The 20177-nt window shown below is 45.6% G+C and overlaps 1 protein-coding gene across 1 annotated transcript; it reads right to left on the bottom strand.

The window, feature by feature from the left end:
• Nucleotides 1–296: 296 nt before the first annotated feature.
• TRIM4 (tripartite motif containing 4) lies at nt 297–18669 on the bottom strand. The gene is made up of 6 exons (XM_043455048.1): nt 17835–18669; nt 12498–12593; nt 11592–11822; nt 10566–10588; nt 10205–10302; nt 297–4200 (listed from the first exon to the last, which is right to left on the bottom strand). Exons 1-6 carry the CDS (start codon nt 18225–18227, stop codon nt 3614–3616), a joined length of 1428 nt encoding a protein of 475 aa, XP_043310983.1. The 5' UTR covers nt 18228–18669; the 3' UTR covers nt 297–3613.
• Between the last annotated feature and the right edge of the window lie 1508 nt (nt 18670–20177).

Below are 20177 nucleotides of genomic sequence, written 5' to 3'. Positions count from 1 at the left end.
CCCCATAGACAGCAGCCCACCAGGCTCCCCCGTCCCTGGGATTCTCCAGGCAGGAACGCTGGAGTGGGGTGCCATTTCCCTCTCCAAGTAACAATGTATTGGGTGGTTATTGCATACCTAAGAGTGAAACTATGATGACAATGGAACAAGGACTGGGAACCAAGGCAACACTGTTTTCAAGTCTTTTATCACACATGAAATAATACTATTTGATGGTAGATTCAGATTTTTCAAATTGTACATTGTAAACTCTATGGCATGACTCAAAAGTTTTTAAAAGAAGTACAAAAAATAAGTGAGATAAAATCAACTTTATTTTTCAAATAATAAAACTAGAGAAGGCAGGAAATAGAAGAAATGAAACTAATAGAAAACAGCTAGCAAAATGGTGTATTTTAATCCAACTATACATAGTAACTTTAAAGGTGAGTGGATTAAAAGTAACAGTTAAGAATTGACAGACTGTTTAGCAAAACAAGCAAGACTCAGCTGTATGAGGATGTATTAGTCACGGTTCTTCAGTAAAACAGAACTAATAGCATAGATCATTGGCCATTGGCTCCTGTGATGGTGGAGGACAAGAAGTTCCACAATCTGCTGAGAGCTAAAAAAACAGGAAAGCTGGTGGTTTAACTCTGTCCACGTCCAAAAGCCTGAGAACCAGGAGAGTCGATGGCATAAATTCCAGTTGAGGTCCACAGGCCCGAGGATCAGAGGGCTGATGTTAAGTCCCAGTCCAGGTCTGAAGGTCCGGGAACCAGGAGCACCAATGTCCAAGGGCAAACGAAGATGAATGTCCCAGCTTAAAACAGAGAATAAATTGGCCCTTCCTCTGACTTTTTGTTCAGGTCTCAACTGACTGGGTGACACCTAACTGCAATGGTGACTGCAATCTTCTTCACTCAGCCTGTGGATTAAAATGTTAATCTCTTCTGGAAACACCCTCACAGACACACCAAGACATGTTTTACCAGCTTTCTGGGCATCCCTTAACTCAGTCAAGTTGACACATAAAACTAACCATTATAGTACTCTATGAGCCACCTATTTTAATATTATAAAAGAATACTTCCAGTTTCAGCTCCAACATGTAAAGAATTTGGAAATCATAACACATCATTATGATGTGAAAAAGATGAAGAGACAGAAAATCATTGGCTTTTTTGGGGGCCCATCAGAGAACTGAGGTTACATGGCAAACTTGCACCCCAAAATCTGGAAAGACAGACAAACCCACAGACTTGAAGCTGAGATCTACTTAACAGAGAACCAAAATCTACTGGAGCCCTAACCTAGTGGCCGTACTTAAATGAGTTTTGACAGATTGCTGGTGGCTGATGTGGTCTAGCTTAAAAGTAAGAAGCTTTGGGGAGCTGCAGTATTTGGGAGAAGTGCCTAATTTCCTGGGTTTTGCCTCTAGGGACCCCACCAAATTCTCAGAGTGAAAAGCTGAGAAAGATCCCCTCATGGCTTTAAGCAGGGGGAGGAGGAGTAGAAATCACAGGAGATATGTGCACAGTGTTTTCCGTAACAAAGGCTGGTCTCCGGAGGAAAAGACTGGCAGAACTTTATCCAGGGCCACAAAGAGTGGGCGGCTTATAGCACCAGTGCATGCACCAATTCTGGGAGGCAGGGGAAAAAGGCTCGGTTAACATTGGAGACGGTCAACAGCATCTCAAGGGAGTTCCCTGGCAGTTCAGTGGTTAGGACTCCATTCTCTCACTGCCAAGGGCCTGGGTTCAATCCCTGGTGGGGGAACTAAGATCCCACAAGCTGAGAGCACAGTCAGCAAAAAAAAAAAAAAAAAATCACTTTGAGAAAGTGCAGGATAAACAGTGGTTGCCAAACTGTCTTCTGGAGAGTCTTCACTGCCGCTCCCAGAGCTACAGTTTCTCTGGCGGAGAACTGTGTGTATTGTCTTACAATTCTGGAGGCTAGAAGTCTGAAATCAAGGTGTTGGCAGGGCCAAGCTCCCTCAGAAGCTTCAAGGCGAGGATTCTTCTTTGCCTTTTCCAGCTTCTAGCAGCCTTAGGCATTCCCTGGCTTGGCTCAGCATGACTCCAGCCTCTTCCATGGCCGTCTTCCCTCTGTGTCCTCACGGGGCATTTCCGTGTGTGAGCGTCTGTGTTTACGAGATTCCCTCTAAGGATACCAGTCATATTGGGTTAGGACCCACCCTCACGGCCTCATCTTTTTAATTAACTTTTATTGGAGCATAACTGCTTTACCCTGCTGTGTTAGTTTCCGCTGCACAACAAAGGGAATCAGCTGTGTGTACACATGTGTCCCCTCTTTCTTAGATTTCCCCCCCATTCAGGTCACCGCACTAATGGCCTCATCTTAATTTCCAAATAAGCTCACACTCACAGCTAGGACTTCAACATACCTTTTTCTGTGGAGGACAGAAATCAGCTCATAACAGCAAGTATCCTGGAGAGTTAAGGAGAACTCAGCAGAGATCACTGAATGAGGGGGAGTGCTCAGGCTGAAAAGGAAGACAGGCCAGGATGGGCTGGGACACAGGAGGGGAAAAGGGTTAGGGAGGGGGCTGGAAGTTTTGTAAGAAGCCGTGTTAAATTACTGCCAGAACATCTATTCAGACTCGAGGAGGAAACACATTAAAATGGTTAGTAGTGGTGGTTATTAGCAACAACTTTAATTTTCCATCTCTGCTGCAAAAGTCACATGGGGGCATTACATGAAGAGGCTGGCCCAGTGCAGACACTTAACAAGTATTTCCCAACATTTTCCAGATGATGTTAATAACCTCGTGCACACGGTATACGAATCTGACAGAGGGAAAGCAGAGTGAACACTTGAAGGCAGGGACGTGGCTGGGTGAAGAGGAACAGCACGGGCAGCGTAGAGGCAAGCTGCCTCGATTTTCCATTCCAGGAGGAGAAATACTGGTACTTACTGGAAAGGAAAGGAAGTGCATGACTGAACAGAAATAGATTCTATAAACCTGTCCAATTTTGGCAAAAAAGTGAGATAAGCCTACGCTGTGGGATGTCCATGCTATGTGCCAACAGCACCGGTGAGGACACGTCAGCCTGCAAACGACCAGAACGCAACTAAAACTGCCTTACATAATAAGGAGCAACAATCTCATATAACAAGAAATTTGGGGTTAGGGAGATTCCAACTGCTTCATGAAGCCAACAAAGACCACGTTTCTCCTTCCTGGTCCACGGTTACCACGGTCCTCTCACCCCAGTACAGCTGCTGATGTCAGAAGAGGAGCTGTGTCTTCCCAAACATCTCTTTCTAAAAGCTAAAGAACTTTCCCCAGAAGCACCCTGGAGGATGTCTCACCCGACCTCACTGGCCAGGATTCCCTCCCATGGGCCTGCCTCTCCTGAAGCACGTGGGGTGCACATCCCGAAGAGTTCATTAGGAAGAAGCAGAAGAGAGGGAGAAAAAGTGCTCAGAGCGGCTACCAGAAAGGTACCCCACAGGGTCTTCCACATCTGTCTACACACAGGACAGGGGGCTGAACAGAACATGAAGCTGGAATCTGAATGAACCACTCAGGATGGAAACGCATGAAGTCAAAGATGAGGGCCAAGCGATGGGCGTCCCCGGCCTGGGGTACAAGGCGAAGAGAATCACCTCATTTCCCACCAGTCACTGGGGGGATGACTACAGATGCTAATGGACTCAACCAGAAAAACGGCCGGAGACGGGAGCTGGAAGAACAGGAGAACGTGTGCAGGTATTCTCCATCCACCGCGTTGTAGAAGGAGACTTCCCGAGCCCCGTGATCCAGGAAAACTCCCACCCGCTGAAGAGCTGGCTCTCGCTTGGTAGGACTCACAGAGCTGCCTGTCAGGGGCCGATAGCCCGCAGAACTCCAACAAACGGCCCAGATTCCCACCTTGGGGCACATTGTTGAACTACCGGGGATCCCCATGATGTCCTCCCGACACACTCCCGCAGCCACCTCCTGGCTGCCTCGGTTCTCGACTTCCCAGTAATGCTTCCCTGAAGTGAAAACATTTTTTCCCAAAACGCAGGGCAAATGCTGGAATCTCTCCACAAAGCCTGTGGTCCTCTGCGGATTCCTCCATCCGGTAGCGTAGCTCCATGCTGTAAAAAACAGTGGCCAAGAACTGGCGGATGCTCCGTTTTTCACGTATCTCCCTTCCTGGGAGAAGACAAGCTTGGAATGAGCGGTGTCCTCGGCTAGATTTACAGCCACTGCAGAGAAAATGAGAGCTGAGATCAGTAAGGAAGAGCTGACCACTGACCCTGCTACAGAAATGCGCATCTGTCCCAGCTTCAGTTCCATCCCTCTCCTCCTATCAAGTACTGTTAGGGATGAGACACCTCACTGCCCCCTCAACTGCTCCTCAGCTGGACCTAGCAAGCCACAGTTTGCATTAGCAACCTGAGGTCTTCATTTCCCTTCGGCTCTCAAAGACTACAGCCTAGAAAATGGGAGCTTATTATTCCATGGCCCCAAGTCTTCACCATCAGCATAAAATTTGAAGAAACAATAATAAATACCGACTTGCTGAATCCGTACCAGAACCAAGGCTGTCAACTGGCTGGTTCTTTGTACCAGAACACACAGATGTCATCCCAGGTCTCTGTCTCCTGGTTCGAGTTGTTCACTGGGCATCTCCACGAGCCCCCAGCAGGTAACTCAAAACCAAATTCAGAGCCTCTGAAGTCCCCTTCCATTCTCTTGAGACTAATCCTCCCTCATAAGCACACATCTTCTTTTCTATGCTGTCTAAGGCTTAAGGACATGACCGTCACCCAAATGCTCATACTTGAAAATCTTAAGCTTCTTTGATTCTTCTTCCCCTTGGCTAATGAATCACCAAATCCTATCAATTCTACCTCTGAATTAATCACTCGGGTTCTTCCCTTCCTCTCCCATCTCCATTGTCTGCATTCAGACCTTCAGCACTGTGTCTGTAACTTCCTCCCTGGCCTGCCTCCTAATTCTCTTCCCTCCCAAATCCTCCATGTCTCCTGTTTGCTGAGAGCTGCGTTTTGTTTGTTTTTCTTAATTGACATAGATGTTAGATTTTGACAAAGGTTTCTTTTTCTTGCATCTACCGAGGTGATCAAATTGATCTTTTTTAAAGTGCTAATGTGGTGAATTACAGTGATTTGCAAATATTAAACCAGACCTACTTTTCTAAGATAAATCCCATTTGGTTGTGATGTATTATACATTATTGAATTCAACTTGCTAAAATTTTCTTTCAAATTCTTCTATGTCATGACGGACATTGATCTATAGTTCACTTCACTTGTAATGTCTTTGATTTTAGTATCATGGTAATGCAGGTCTCATAGAACAAGTTGGGAATAGTCTCTTCAATTTTTTGTTAAGAATTTGTATAGAATAGGTATTTCTTAAATGTTTGGTGAAATCACCAGTGAAGCCATTTGGGGAGGTTTCTAACTATAACATGAATAAAGTTATTCCAGTTATCTATATTTTCTTGAGTCAGCTTTGGTCATTTGAGTCTTTTAAGGACTTTGTCCATTTCATCCATGTTGTCAGATTTACCAGCATAAAGTTGCTCATAATATTTCCTAATTATCCTTTTAGCATCTACAGAAGCTGTAGCGATGATGCCGCTCTCATTCTTGATACTAGTAATATGTCTTTTTTCTTCCAGTCATTCTGCTTAAAATACATTTCAATAAAATTTAAATTCTCAAAGAGACAACTTTTGGTTCCGCTAATTTGTCTGTTGTTTTTCTGTATTAAATTGCAATAATTTCTGCTCTGATTTTTGTTTCCATCCTTCTGTTTCTTTAAGGCTTTATTTGCTCTTCTTTTTCTAATGTCTTATGGTAGAAACTGGTACCATTGGTTTAAGAAATTCCTTTGTAATACATGTGGTTAGTGCTATAAATTTCCCCTTAAGTATTGCTTTGGCTGTATCCCACAAATTCCTTTTCATTCAGTTCAAAGTACTTCTTAATTTCCCTTTTGATTCACCTTTAGCTCATGAATTATTGAGAAGTGTATTATTTAGCTTCCTAACATTTGGGGACTTATCAAAGCTTTTTGTTTTTATTTTTACTGATTTCAAAATGCACTGTAGTCAAAGAACATATTTTACATGGCCTGAATCCTTTTGAATACTGTAGCCCACAGGCTCCTCTGTCCATGGGGATTCTCCAGGCAAGAACACTGATGTGGGTTGCATGCCCTCCTCCAGGGGATCCTCCCAACCCAGGAATTGAACCCAGGTCTCCCGCATTGCAGGCATATTCTTTATCATCTGAACCACCAAGGAAGCCCTGAATACTGATGTCTTATGGCCCGCCTTGCTCTACCCTGGAAAATGTTCCATGTACACTCAAAAAGAATGTGTATTCTGCTGTTGTTTGGGGCAGTATTCTATAAATAACAGGGTGGTCAAGTTGATTGATAGTTTTATTCAGTCTGTCTTTGATGATTTTCTGCCTACTTGTTCTAAAGTTTATTTTTGAAAGGTATTGAAAATTCCAGCTGCAATCGTAAATGTGTCTATTTCTCCTTGCAGCTCCATTCGCTTTTGCTTAATATATTTTGAAGCTCTGTTATTAGCTGTATAAATGTTTAAAACTGTTATATCCTCCTGATAAACTGACCTATTTATCATTAGGAAGTGACTTTCTTCATCTCTGGTAATGTTCCTTGCTCTGAAATCTATTTGATAATAACAGAACCGTTAGATTTTTGACTAACGTTAGCATGACGTATATTTTCTCATTTTATTTTTAACATGTATGGGTCTTTGTATTTAATGTGTGTTTCTTGCAGCATATAGATAGTTGGGTCTTGCATTTTTTTATCCAGTCCAATCAGTCTCTCCCTTTTAATTAGGATATCCAGACCATTTATACTTAATATGATTAGGTTTGTACCTATCATTTTGCTGTATTTTCTGCCTGTCCTTTTTTCCTCTTTTTTGCCTTCTTTCTGATTAACCAAGTATTTTTTTATAATGATTCCACTTTATCTCCTTTGTTGACTTATTAGCTATAACTTTGTTTCTAGTGGTTGCCATAAAGTTTACAAAGGTACATCTTTCACTTAACAACCTACCTTCAAGTGATACTATACCACTTCACATGTAAGAATGTTTAACAGTAAACCTTCATTTCTCCCCTCCCAACATTCACGTTCTTGTTGTTATAAAATAACACAATGTATTATTTTCTGTTTGTTTAAACAACTACTGTATTTGTCAAGCTTCTCCATAGAAATAGAACCAATAGGATGTGTGTGTACTTGTAGAGATTAGAAGGAACTGGCCCATGTGATCATGGTGACTGGCAGGTCCAAATCCATGGTGTGTAACAGCAGCAAGACCCAGGGAAAATTAATGTTCCAGTTCCTTCCACAAGGCAGGAAGAACCAAAGCTGCAGATGGAGTCTGAAGGCAGTCTGCTGTAAAAGGCCCTTGTTCACGGGGGAAAGTCAGCCTTTTGTTCTAGTCAGGCCTTTAACTGACTAGATTAGGCCTGCCAACATTATGGAGAGCAATCTGCTTTCCTCAAGTTTCCTGATTTATATGTTAACCTCATCTAAAAACACCCTCACAGCAATACCCAAAACAAGGTTTGACCAAATATCTGGGTACCTTATGCCCCAATCAAATTACCACAGGCATTAGCCATCCCTATCACCTTTAAAGTGAAAAGAAAGTGAAGTCGCTCAGTCGTGTCCGACTCTTTACGCCACATGGACTGTAGCCTACCAGGCTCCTCTCCCTGCATGGGATTCTCCAGGCAAGAGTACTGGAGTGGGTTGCCATTTCCTTCTCCAGGGGATCTTCCCAACTCTGGGATTGAACCCGTGTCTCCCACATTCCAGGCAGACGCTTTAACCTCTGAGCCACCAATGAGACTTAAATAATGACAAAAATAGATATTTCTTTACATCATTACCATTTTGGAAGATCTTTTATTCCTTTGTATAGATCTGACTTCTAGCCAGTATCATTTTCCTTCTGCTTGAAGGACTTCCTCTAACATTTCTTGCAGTTCTGGTCTGATAGACTCCTTCAGTTTTTGGATATCTGCAAACATCTTTATTTCACCTTTGTTTCTGAAGTGTATTTTTGCCAGGAATAAAATTCTAGGCAAAAAATTTTTTTCTTTCAGTCTTGCTCACTAGCACTGCTTCCAATGAGCACTGGGATGTCATCTTTATCTTTGTTCCACCTTGTTCCACAGTACGTAACATGTCCTTTTCTAGTTGTTGCAACTAAAATTTCATCTATATCACTGGTTTTAGCGTGGTTTTCATCATCTTTCTCATTTAGAACTTGCTGAGTTTCTTAGATGTGTGTGCTTACAGTTTTCATCAAATTTGGAAAGTTGAGTCACTGTTTCTCCAACTGTTTTTCTGTCTCACCCCTATCCTTCTGCTCTCCCTGAGGGATCCCAGTTACCAGACATAAGGCTGCATGAAGGTGACCCACAGCTCACTGAGGTGGCTTTCATTTTTTTTTTTTTAAGTTTTTTTCCTCTGTTTCATTTTGCATAGTTTTCACTGCTGCATCTTTTCAAGTTCATGTCCAATCACCTATTAACCCCAACCAGCTCATTCTTCATCTCATAGTTTTCATCTCCAGAAGTCAGATCTGGGTTTTTTTTTTTATCTCCCATGTCCAGAACATGCATCTTTACAAAATAGTTGCAATAACTGCATTAATGTCCTTCTATGTTTATGCTAGCATCGTGGTCAATCCTGAGTCAATTTCAATCAAGTATTCTCCTCACCACGTCATGTTTCCTTTTTGCCTGCCTGGTAATCTCTGATGGGATGGCAGACATTGTGACTGTATGTTGTTGGGGACTCATTTTTAAAATACCTATCCATCTTCTTGAGTTTTGTCCTGGGATGCAGTTACTTGGAAATAATTTCATCCTTTTCGGGTCTTGCTTTCCTGACGTGTAAAGTGGGTCCAGAGCCGTGCTCAGTGAAGGGTTAATTATCCCCACTGATGAGGCAAGATTTTCCTGAGTACTCTACCCATGCCCCATGAATTAAGAGCTTTCGAGGGGCTGGTAGGAACAGGCGTTGTTCCTGGCCCTGTGCAAGCACCAGGAACTGTTCCTTCTAACAATCTGAAAATTTCCTCCAACCTCGGGTAGCTCTTCACAAGCGCGTGCTGATCAGGGCTCTGCGGCATGTTCTCGGGACGTCTCTGTAAACCAGCAGGGTTCTCCCTGTCCAGCGCTCTCCTCTCCGGCACTCTGTAAACTCCCACTGCTTTGTTCTGGGCTCTCAGCAGCACCCCTCAACTCAGGCAGCCCGCCCGGCTCCCCCTGTGTTACCTTCCCTGAGGTGGCCTGGAAATTCTCAAGGCTGGAGGCTGGGGCCATCGTGGGACTCAACTCATTCGTTTCCCATTCCCCATGTATCACTGTCCTTCATTGCCTGATGTTCAGTGTTTTAAAAACTGTTGTTTCGTGTATTGTCTATTTTGGATGTCTTTGGTCAACTACATTTCAAGAGTAAGTCCAGTCCCCTGTCACTTCATTTTACCTGGAAGTGACATCTACAACGTGGTTCTTGATCAGGGATGTTACAGGAGAACTGCGTGTGTAGCTGCATGTCACGTCCAGGCCTTGGTACTTCTCTGGAGATCTATTCAGTTTACCTTCAGTCGTTCCTACACTCATCTTCTCAACCTTATTCCTGCCTTTCCCCGTATGCACCTTAACGTTGAGTCATATCAGACACCCTCCCCTCTGTCTTCTCCACATCTCAGCTCATGCTGCCACCTCTGCTTGGAAGCCGCCTCTCATTTCCCACTTGACAAACTCCTACTTATCCTTCAAAGTCCCAAACAACTGACACCTGTGCTGTGAAAACTTCCTCACTTCACCCCAACAGAGAGGCTGTCCTCTGTACTTCTGTGGTATTTTATTCATACCACTGATAAACACTGGGCCCCACTGTATTGCAGTAAGTGATATGTCTGTCTCTCCAATTTGCTTATGAGTTCTTAGAAAGAATAGGTCTTTTTGTTTTTGTGTAACTAGCACCTTTAACATAAAAACATCATTTACCTTTAAACGGACGTTTCTTCAGTGGAGCATACATCCATTTATCCCTAAGTAGTCATTTACCACCTTCCTGACCCTCCTGTTGGCTGCATGGTCTGTCTTCTTCTTTTTCAGACTTCTCTCATTGCTCATTCTCTGAGCTCCAACTCCCTGAAATTCTGCTCACCTTGGAACCGCTTCAGCATTTCCTTCATCATTGGTAGCCGGCACACAGTCTTCACCGTTAGATCTTCAGAGGAATAGTTCACATCCTGATTCTCACACCTAAGAAAAGTACAGAAGGCTGCTCTTCTTAGGAGACAAACAGGACGGCCAAGACCCTCAACTCCCAGCTGAAGGTTCCAAGCCCAGGGTTCAGACTACTGCTCTCCCATTCCTCCTGGTGCAAGCAAACAGCAGGATTCCTCCCACGGCCCCCTCACATCAGTGCCCAGACTCATCCATGGAGCCCAGGCCTCCTCTCCTCTCTGCTTGGCCTGTATCTTTACAATCTACTCAACCACCCATAAGCAGGAAAGAGCTCATACCTGGTCAATACCTCTGCTGGATTCTGTGAAGAGAAGAAACAAAGAAAGAAGTTACGTACCCTCCCCTTGAGATCTGTTACTCAGCTTGGCGAGCAGGTGTTTTTCTGTCAGTTGTTTTTGTGAGCATCACACATGATCTGCTGCTGCCAAGCCCAATGGGGTTAACACAACACAGTCTCTTTTCCGTGTGAGCCCTCTGCACTATTTAACAATGTTGACCCATCCTTTCCTTGAAACCCTCCTCCTCCTCCGTTGGCACTATGACAGGAGCTGTCTCCTGGCTTTCTGTCTACTTCTCCATCTACACTCTTTCAATCATAGACAAGTGTTAGTGAGAATGTGGTGGGAATATAAAATGGTTCAGCCACTTTGGAAAAAGGCGGCTTCTTAAAAAGTTAAATATATCAGATAGCCTAGCAATTCTGTTCCTACTACTTAGCCAAGAGAAATGAAAACACATGTCCACACAAAGAATGGCAGACAAATATTAAGGCAGAACCCTTCATAATAACATTTGGGTTGTGTCCATCAACTGGTGAACAGGTATACAAAATGTCGTATATTCTGCAATGGAATACTATTCAGGAATAAAAAGGGAACGCAAATATGATACGATGCTCCAACATGAATGAACCTCAAAAACATCATACTAAATGAAAGAATTCATATACAAAAGAAATGTGTTATTTCAAAGATTCTGCTGTAATATATGTTTGGATATGGAATTGGAATTTCACTGCTCAAGCAAGTTGTAAACGTTCTTGACAATTCTTGGAATTTAAGTATCTCATATTACCTGAGCTCATCAAACCTAAACTTCACATTAATTTCCTTTGGAAAGTGAATCTTTGACGCTCTAATTATATAATAAAAATAGTAACACAATTAGCAAAAGAGAAAAAGCATGTCTTCTACTAAACCCACTCACCAGGAAGGACACTCAGCTCCGAAGACAAGAGGGAGGTGAGTTAGTGATGTTAACAAGTCCAGTAAGACAGAGACTATGCCCGTCCCTGCTGGCCTCACCTGGAGCAGCTCCAGGGTGGAACCCTGGCTCTTCTCCTTCACCTCTAGGATGAGAGTCTTCAAAGAAGTGATCATTTGATTGAGCCTGAAGATGTTCTCACTCTGTTTCTTCTTTGTCTCTTCCTCTTCCTGCCTCAGTCCCTGAAGAAACAGTTGCTCTTCTTCAGTCAGGAGGACGTGCAGCTTTGCAAACTCCGCGATGACTCGCATGCGCTGATTCTTCATCTTCTCCTGCAGCCACGAGAGACTGGCTCAGGCCTTTCTCTGCCTGGTCCTTCCTCCTAAATTCCCTGCATGTGACTCCCCAATTGCCCACGACCCTTTCATCCAAATCACCTCCTCCAGAAAAGCTCCTGCTCACCCCCTACAAATTTCCTCTACTCCTTTCTCTATGCCTGCTTGATATCTTTGTACTAATCTTTATAGTATTAAGTCATTCTTCGTAGTATCTGAGTTTCTACTACTGATCGTCATGTCTTGTTCATATAGTTTTTAAACTAAAATGCACTTTCACACCTATTATTTAATTTAGCCCTCAGAACACCTAGTGTTTAGTTGTGGTAAATCTTAGACATACGTGTGCGTACCCACATCATACCTCCCAACTGGACAATAGCTCTGGGGGAAAAGTTCATTTGCTTTCCACAGTGCCATAGACCCAAATCAACACCCACCTCAGAAGCCAACCCAGGAGGACTGCAGGAAGGAAAGGGGTACCACCCTTGAGGTCTGAGGATGAAGGGTGTGGAACACACGTGGTCCAAAGCCACGGTAGAGATCAATTCTTCCTGTTCTGTCAGCCTGACAACTGATAAGACCCTGTGAGCTCTTCCCAGCCAAAGCCCTTGAGCAGCCTCAGGCTGAAAGGACTAAGGGCAAGAAATACCCAGGTCCTTCTGCTGTTACCTTCCACTCTGCAGCATTCTTCACTTCCATGTCCTGAAAGTGCATGACTTTCTTCATCTTGGCTGTCAGACTAGACTGAGTCTTCAGAAGTTTTTCCTGCCAGCAGAACAAACACACCTAAGTAAGAAATCATCTCTTCCAGCATCTTCCTTGTTCAAGAGCTAAAAGTCACCTCAGCCAAACACAGGATGAGACTGAGAAGACGCTGAAGATGACCACAGGCTAATGCACGAGAACCAGTCTGCTCTCAAGTCATCAAAACACTACATAAAGTTTGCTCATTAAGCAAACAAAAATTAATAAATATCCAGTACTGGCAAGGGAGAAGACCTCTGGCACCATAATAGTAGGAGAACAAAAAGATCCCATCTAGTAAAGTAATTATCCTCCAATTAAAATAAATAAATAAATAATTTTTTTAAAAAGTTCCCACCTTTTTGAAGGGCAACTGGCAAGATTTAACAGTATTTAAAATATGCAATAATCCTATTTCTAATAATAATACCCAACAAAATACTAGTAAAAATAATATATATAGGAATGTTTATTGCAGGATTCTTCATTATCCATCAGTGGGGAATTATTAAATTATGATATACTGATACTCTACATCAATTTCAGCTCTCACTATAATTCTGTTTTGAAAAGAACAAATATACATGTGTCTGTGTAAGTGTGTGTGTGTTTATAGTTGAATAGAAAATAATCTGGAAAGATATATAACTAGGTATTATTAACATTGCTTATTTCCAGGGAATAGGAATGGTGGAGGGAGTCGGAGGGAGAACTAGAAATTTAATAAACTTGTTTTGTTTGGATTTCTACAAGAAGCATATATCCTTTTGTAATTTAAAAAACCCAAATAAGCTATAAAAAAAAAACTGAGCCAATTAGAATCAACAGAGTAAGCTGCAGAGGGTGAGCACCCAGAAGCAGAATGTCAGGCAGGACCTTAGAGACAGAGGCGGACAGGTTAGAGATGGGCACACATCAGGGTCAAATCCCATGCGAGTGTGGAGCCTCTAATGAAATAAACAGCTCCTTTGAAGGTGACTAAGAATTTTTTTTAAGTTTTCACTTGTGTTTGCTAATGACATATATTTGAAATAGAACTTTTCCATTTTTAAAAGCCCTTAGCAATTCCAGTATGCATGAATCATGCTGTCCCCTCACCCAAGACTCTACCTATGCATTTCTGTCTCCTGCCACAGTTGGGATCTAAAGAGTCCCCTGGGGAAACCCCTTGGGGAGATTAGAAAACCTCTTCCCTGCAGTAACAAGACCTGCCACAAGGTGGCAGGAGGGCGACACCGAGCATTTCAAAGCTGGGTAGACCCACAAGTTCAAAAAAATCACTTTTTCTTCATTTAACTTCAGACTTTTGATTTTATATAGAACTACCACAAAAGAACATACATTTATAGAATGAAGACATTTTCTGACTTGTGATCATGTAGTTTAGAAGACACGAAACTTCAAATCAGATCTGAGTTTCAGTCTAGACCTTCACCAACTAGCTATGATCTGTGGTTAAGTCAGCCTCACATATTTCCTGGGCTGCAGCTTCCTTACCCAGAAGATGAAGGCAACCACAATAGATTCTCTTTTCTTAAACACCAACCCAGCTCTGAGTTTCTGTGAATTTCAATCATTGTATCCTCTGTATCCAACCCAAGCAAGTATGTCTTACCTCCAAAATACACGTCAAATCTGCCCATCTGCTTATTTGCCACCCCCAGCCACCTCCTTGTTCAAACCACCTCTTGTGTGGACAGCCATCAATACAGCAGCCTCATGACCGGTCTCCCTGTCTCCAATCTTGTCCATCTCTCAGCCAATGTCCTCGGGGCGGCCAGAATCATCTTCTAAAGACCAGTCACGTCACGTCAGTCCCCTGCTGAGATTCTCCACTGGCTTCCCTCATCACTGAGAAAATTCAACCACCCAGTGGTCCGACAGAAAGCCACTCTTGCCTGCATCTCCCAGCTCATCTCGGGCTACGTTTCCTCTTGCTGATCATGCTTCGGGAGCATCGCTCTTCTTTCAGTGTCATGGGTATGTCCTGCTTTTCCCAGCCTCAGGGTCTGAATTTGCTGTCTACTGCCTGAGACGTTATTCCCACAGTTCCTCTGATAGCTGATCCATCAAGCCTCAGCTGAAATGTCATCTCTTCAGAGAAGACTGCCTGTGCCCTTATTAAAGCCCTCGTCACTTCTCTGGCGCGGCACACTATTTCTTCCACAGCACATATTATCATCTAGGATTATCTCTTTGTCTGCTGTTTACCTCCCACCCCCACCCCAGCCAGACTGGAAGCTCCATGGTCTTGTCACCACTGTATTCCTTTTCCGGGTCTGGTACTACAGTACAGCAGCTGACACAAAACGGGTGGTTCAAGAGCTATTTCTTAAATGAGTTAATAGCAATGAAGGGATTAGTTCCCAGGGTCAACAGACTAAATATTGACTCGAAGGAAACAGGTGCTGGGCTTGGAAGCCTTTTCCAGGAAAACACTTGGCTCCCTGAAGTTTATGAAGCTATTTCTTTCTGTGTGTTCTCTTTCTCTCCCACCATCAACAACTCCATTAAAGACAACCTCTGGAAGACTTCCCTCTGGGAAGGTCCTAAGATGTAGGTCCACGGTCCTCTATCCTATCTGTACATCAGAATGTCTTAAACGTGCTTCCAGGGGGCTCTAATGTGTATCCTGAGCCACTGGTGTGGCCTGAGAGAGCAAGCAGAGTGGGCTAGGAATTCACCAAAGCAGCTTTCCTGGATGTGGTGCTCAGGGGCTCAGATCCTAAGAGAAAGCAACCAGCACACTGTTTGCAGGGCTCAGGTGTGGGCACAGATGGGGGGTATTGTCCACAGACTTTGGAACTCCAAACATTTATGACACATGCACATGCTGAGAATGGGATGGTGGAAATAGGGAGCTTCACCCAAGAGCAAGCTACCGTTCTTCGAGTTAACTCGGGGTGGGGATGTGTGTGTGCTAAGTGTGTGCTAAGTCATTTCAGTCGTGTCTGACTCTTTGCGACCCTATTGACTATAGCCCACCAGGCTCCTCTGTCCATGGGATTCTCCAGGCAAGAATACTGGAGTGGGTTGTCACGCCCTCCTCCAGGGGATCTTCCCGACCCAGGGATCCAACCCGTACCTCTTCCGTCTCCTGCACTGGCAGGTGGGTTCTTTAGCACGAGCACCAGCTGGGGTGGGGATGGAGGTGGATGAACAGAGCAGTGATTAAGCAGAGGAGGGTGCAGAAAAGGACCAATCCTAGGGACTTCCCTGGTGGTCCACTGGCTAAGACCCTGTGGTCCCAATGCAGGGGGCCCGGGTTCAATCCCTTGTCAGGGAACTAGATCAAACATGCCACAACTAAAAGATCTGGCACGCCACAACCAAGACCAAGGATCCCATGTGCCAGAGCTAAGACCTGGCACAGCCAAATAAACAACAATAAAAATTTTTTAAAAGAGAGAGCTTAAAAATATATAATCTAATATATATATATAATCTAAAATAAAATACATAATCTAAGAAAAAAAGGATAGACTGATAACTCTAAAATGCTGTGTTTCTAGTCTCCTATGCCCCCTGCCTCCTGTCCCTCCTCCCTGGACCTCATGTCACAGTTACTTCACGCTCGCGTCCCCAGCGAGCCCCAGATATCCGGACTGCAGTCCTAGACTCCTCTCTCTTCCCGACCCATCATTCCAATTAGTCACGATGTTACTGTGTCCAGCTCATAATTAATCCATGCCCTCCTCTTCTCCAGGACCCCTGTCCTGCACTGATTCAGGCCCTACGGCCTCCTGCCTCAAATGGAGCAACAACAGCCTAACTGGTCTTTTGCATTCATTCCCCGTGGATGCCACGGTGAACTTTGTAAAACAAAAGAACTGAGAGCTGATCATGGCTTCCCTTGCCTTAAAATCCTTCAATGATCCCGATTCGCTGGAAGACAAAACTCAGGCTTTTCAGTGTGGTGGACAAGATCCTCCACAACGCAGACCCTGCCTCTTCAGCTTCAACTCCCACCAGCCCCCATCCCACGCACTACCCTCCTAAGGCAAAGAGCACCCTCACCCATCAAGAGCGGACTCACGTTTCCCTCCTCTATAAAGGTGATCCTCACTCCGGTCTGATGACTCTAACCTCAGACCTTCCGTGTGTTGATAACTCACACACACTGAAATTACTGGTCTACATGCTTACATCCCCTACAAGACAAGACCCACGTCTTTCTCATCCATTTATGTCCAGGGTCTAGAACAATGCCTAGCGTACAGGAAGCACCAATAAAGGCTACTGAATAAAGAAATGAATATACACTTTCCAGTCTAACTTTGCATGTTTCCTGTTTATAGTCAGCTGATAAAAATGAACAGCATTTGACAGTTTACAATACACTTTAACTTGTATCATCATGTTTTCGAGTACTTACTAGATACCAATTCAGATGGAGACCACTGGAGTGACACCTTCAGTAATGGAAGGGGGTGGGGCTAGTCTGGAAAGGATGATCAAGGAAGGTCTTCAAGCTAAAATCTAAAAGGATCTAAAGGACAGAAGGTATGGGTAGAGAGAGAGAACAGGCTTGAAACAAAAGCAGGAAGGCCAGTGTGGCTGGAACAGAGTATGATAAACTGATTTATTTAACTGAAGCTTCTTAACCCATAAGATAGTTAGAACAGAGAATCTCCAAATTCAAACATTAAGTGATTTTCCCAACTGATGAAGCTAGTAACAAAATCTAGACCTATCCCTCCAAGCCAGGCTTTTCCCAAATCATCAGCTGTTGATGACATCTGTAGGCACAAACCTGTACTGTCCAATACAGCTTCCGTTAGCCATGTGAGTTCCTGATATATGGAGAGTCCAAACGGATGTGTGTAAATGTAAAGCACACACAGATTCAAAGGCCCATCATGAAAAAATTAAAATATCTCATTGATAATTTTCATATCGATGTTCGATACTTTGGATAAATGAGTTATTAAAATCAGCATCACCTGTTTCTTCTCACCATTAGAAAAACTTTGAATAACAGATGTGCCTGGTACCTTTTGTTTCTATTGGACAGCACTGGTGTATAACCTCTCAGGATGACCGAGCTGCCCGGAGGCCAGTCCCTGGAAAGTTCTGCGGTGATGACTGAGCCTCCACCGCCCTCCCAATTCCAGTTTTAAACTCCAGCTCTGCTCTGTGAGTCTCTTAACTTTTTTCAGCCTGTCAGGGGTGGGGGTGAGGGTGGGTTTAGGCTTCCAGTGCAGACAGTAAAGGTTCCCGGGGCATATACCGGCAGCCCAGCCCCGTAAACGGCCGGCTCACCCGGTAGCTCTTGAAGGCCTCGTCGGCTGGGGCCATGGTGTGGGCCTGGTGCTCCTGCGACTCCCTGCACACCAAGCATACGAGCCTCTGATCGTCCTCGCAGAAGAGCCGCAGCGGCTCCCAGTGGCGGCCACACAGACCCGCGGGCACGGGGCCCAGGCGCCGGCGCCGTATCCTCTCGGTCAGCCGGGCCAGGGCCCAGTTGGGCCTCATCGAGGCGGGCGCCGACGGCCGCCGGCACTCTGGGCAGCGGACGGGGCTGCCTCCCGGCGCCCAGGTGCGGCACAGGCAGCCGCGGCAGAAGTTGTGGCCGCACTCGATGGACACCGGGTCCTCGAAATAGTCCAGGCAGATGGCGCAGGTCAGCTCCTCCTGGAAGTCCTCGGCCTCCATGCCGCCCCTCTGTCCCGGATGAGACGCCTGCGGGCGGCGGGCGGTGGCCTTCGGACCCGCGGCCGCCGAACTCCTCTGGGGTTCGCGATCCAGCCGGGGCGCGGGGCTGCGGGGGGCTGCGGCCCTTCCCGCGCGCTCCGGAACGCGCAAACCGCCGGGTTTCCGCGCGAAGACCGCGGGTGGGAAGTGACAGGACGGCGGGCTGCGACGGGACCAACAAGAGCGATGCGGAAGTCCCCCGGGAGGCCTAGAGAGGCTTCGAGGCGCGCGTCGGTTTGCGGGGCGCGCCGGAGTATGGTGGTGCTCCCGCAGCTGCAAGCCGCTGCTGGTGGAACCAAACTGGGAGGCGCTAAGGAACTTGTCCTTCCGGTTCGCCGGCTGCTCCCAGAAGATTTAGGGTCTAGAATCCTAGGCTAGCTGCTGCCCAGGAGGGCATTCCGGGGGCGGTACACCCTAGCGGCCTGGATGGCCAGGAAGAGGACGGGATGGGGGGCGGGGGGGGGGGGGTCGTCTGTGCAGCCCGGCTAGAAGTGGGGCTAAGGAGGCGCCCTGCCCCACAGGCTGGCGTTTTCTGAAGTCTGTCCTTTTTTGTTCAGCTTCATTCTGACAATACAAAGGCAGACGTACAGATTCACAGACACAGGAAGGAACCCGTTCTTGACCTCCAACCCCGAGGTCTAGTTGAGATGCTCAAAAGGCAGTATTTCTTGCTGCTCCCACAAAACCCACCCACTCAAAGCTCAACTCTCCTGGAGTCTCCTGGGCCGCCTGGAGAGCCAGCTTTCTGGGACGCAAGCAGGAAAGGGAGTGTTTAGCCCCCACGACCTAGATCACCCTACCACCCTGATTTCTCTTTCCTCCCCAGCATAGGGGACACGCCAGGAAGAGGAAGCTCAGCCTCAGGGCATGGGGCACACTCCGCCAGTGCAGATAGTGGTTCTAATAATTAAGCTAGGGAGAAGAACGCAGGATTAGATGGTTTCCCCCGGGTTTGAGACTTCCCACCGGTATTTTAGGTGGTTCGATGCAGAGGAAAGTCTGTGGGCTAAGGATGCTCTGTGTCAGCTTGTGGGTGCTCTGTGAGCCACTGTTGTCCAAGATGCTAGGAAGGAGCAGCTGCTGGTGCTAGAGCTGTTCCTGACCCTCCCACCTGAGAAGGTCAAGACCAGGGTGTGAAAGCAGTACCCGGAGGGTGGAGCTGAAGCTGTGGCTGTTGTGAGGATGTTGTGAAAGACCTAATAGGACCGGGAGACTAGAAAGAAATCAGGTGTTTTAAATGGGAGTGCTTAAGATTCAGAAGCATCGGGGGGCTTCCCTGGTGGCTCAGTGGTAAAGAATCTGCCGGCCAATGCAGGAGACACAGGTTCGATCCCTGGTCTGGGAAGATCCCACATGCTGCAGAGCCACTAAGCCTGTGCGCTGCAACTCTGCTCTAGAGCTGGGTGGCCGCGACTGCTGGGCCCACACGCTGCGGCCAGCACTCCAGAGCCCGTGCTCTGAAGTAGGAGAAGCCACTGCGCTGAGAGGCCTGGGCACCACAGCTAGAGAGGAGTCCCCGCTCTCCACAGCTAGAGAAAAGCCCACGCAGCAGTCAGGTCCTAGAACAGCCAAAAATAAATAGTTTTTTAAAAAAAGATTCAGAAGCACAAGTGAATTGACTTTTGGTACCCAACTTGAAGACAGTAACCATTTTGCTCTCCAAAGGAGCATCCATTGAGGCTTTCAACAAGCAAGATGCTTGCCCATCTCAGGGAATTATCTGTTTCTCTTCCGTGGAGTTTTGATCTTATGTTTCGGAGGTGCTCAGTTGTTTATTCTTCCCACTCTATTCCTTTTCTTATGAAAGAAATGTTTCATTCTTCTTGTGTCCCCAAATCAGATCCTGCGTTTCGTGTAACATGCTCCATAAGTGGTTACCAACTGTATGATCAGGTGACTTGGACAGGGGGT

Source organism: Cervus canadensis, chromosome 32, assembly GCF_019320065.1.
Source record: "Cervus canadensis isolate Bull #8, Minnesota chromosome 32, ASM1932006v1, whole genome shotgun sequence".
In the NCBI taxonomy this organism is placed as follows: Eukaryota; Metazoa; Chordata; class Mammalia; order Artiodactyla; family Cervidae; genus Cervus; species Cervus canadensis.
The sequence above is the reverse complement of the archived record's forward strand: the minus strand, read 5'-3'. Positions and strand labels throughout refer to the sequence as shown.

Excerpts from the sequence above, each read along its gene's own strand:
- TRIM4 (XM_043455048.1), bottom strand. The coding sequence starts at position 18,227 with ATGGAGGCCGAGGACTTCCAGGAGGAGCTGACCTGCGCCATCTGCCTG. Across the intron at positions 12,594-17,834 it reads AGGCCTTCAAGAGCTACCGG|GAAAAACTTCTGAAGACTCA; the intron begins GTGAGCCGGCCG and ends TTCTGCTGGCAG. Across the intron at positions 4,201-10,204 it reads AATGCTGAAGCGGTTCCAAG|TGGCTGTAAATCTAGCCGAG; the intron begins GTGAGCAGAATT and ends TTTTCTCTGCAG.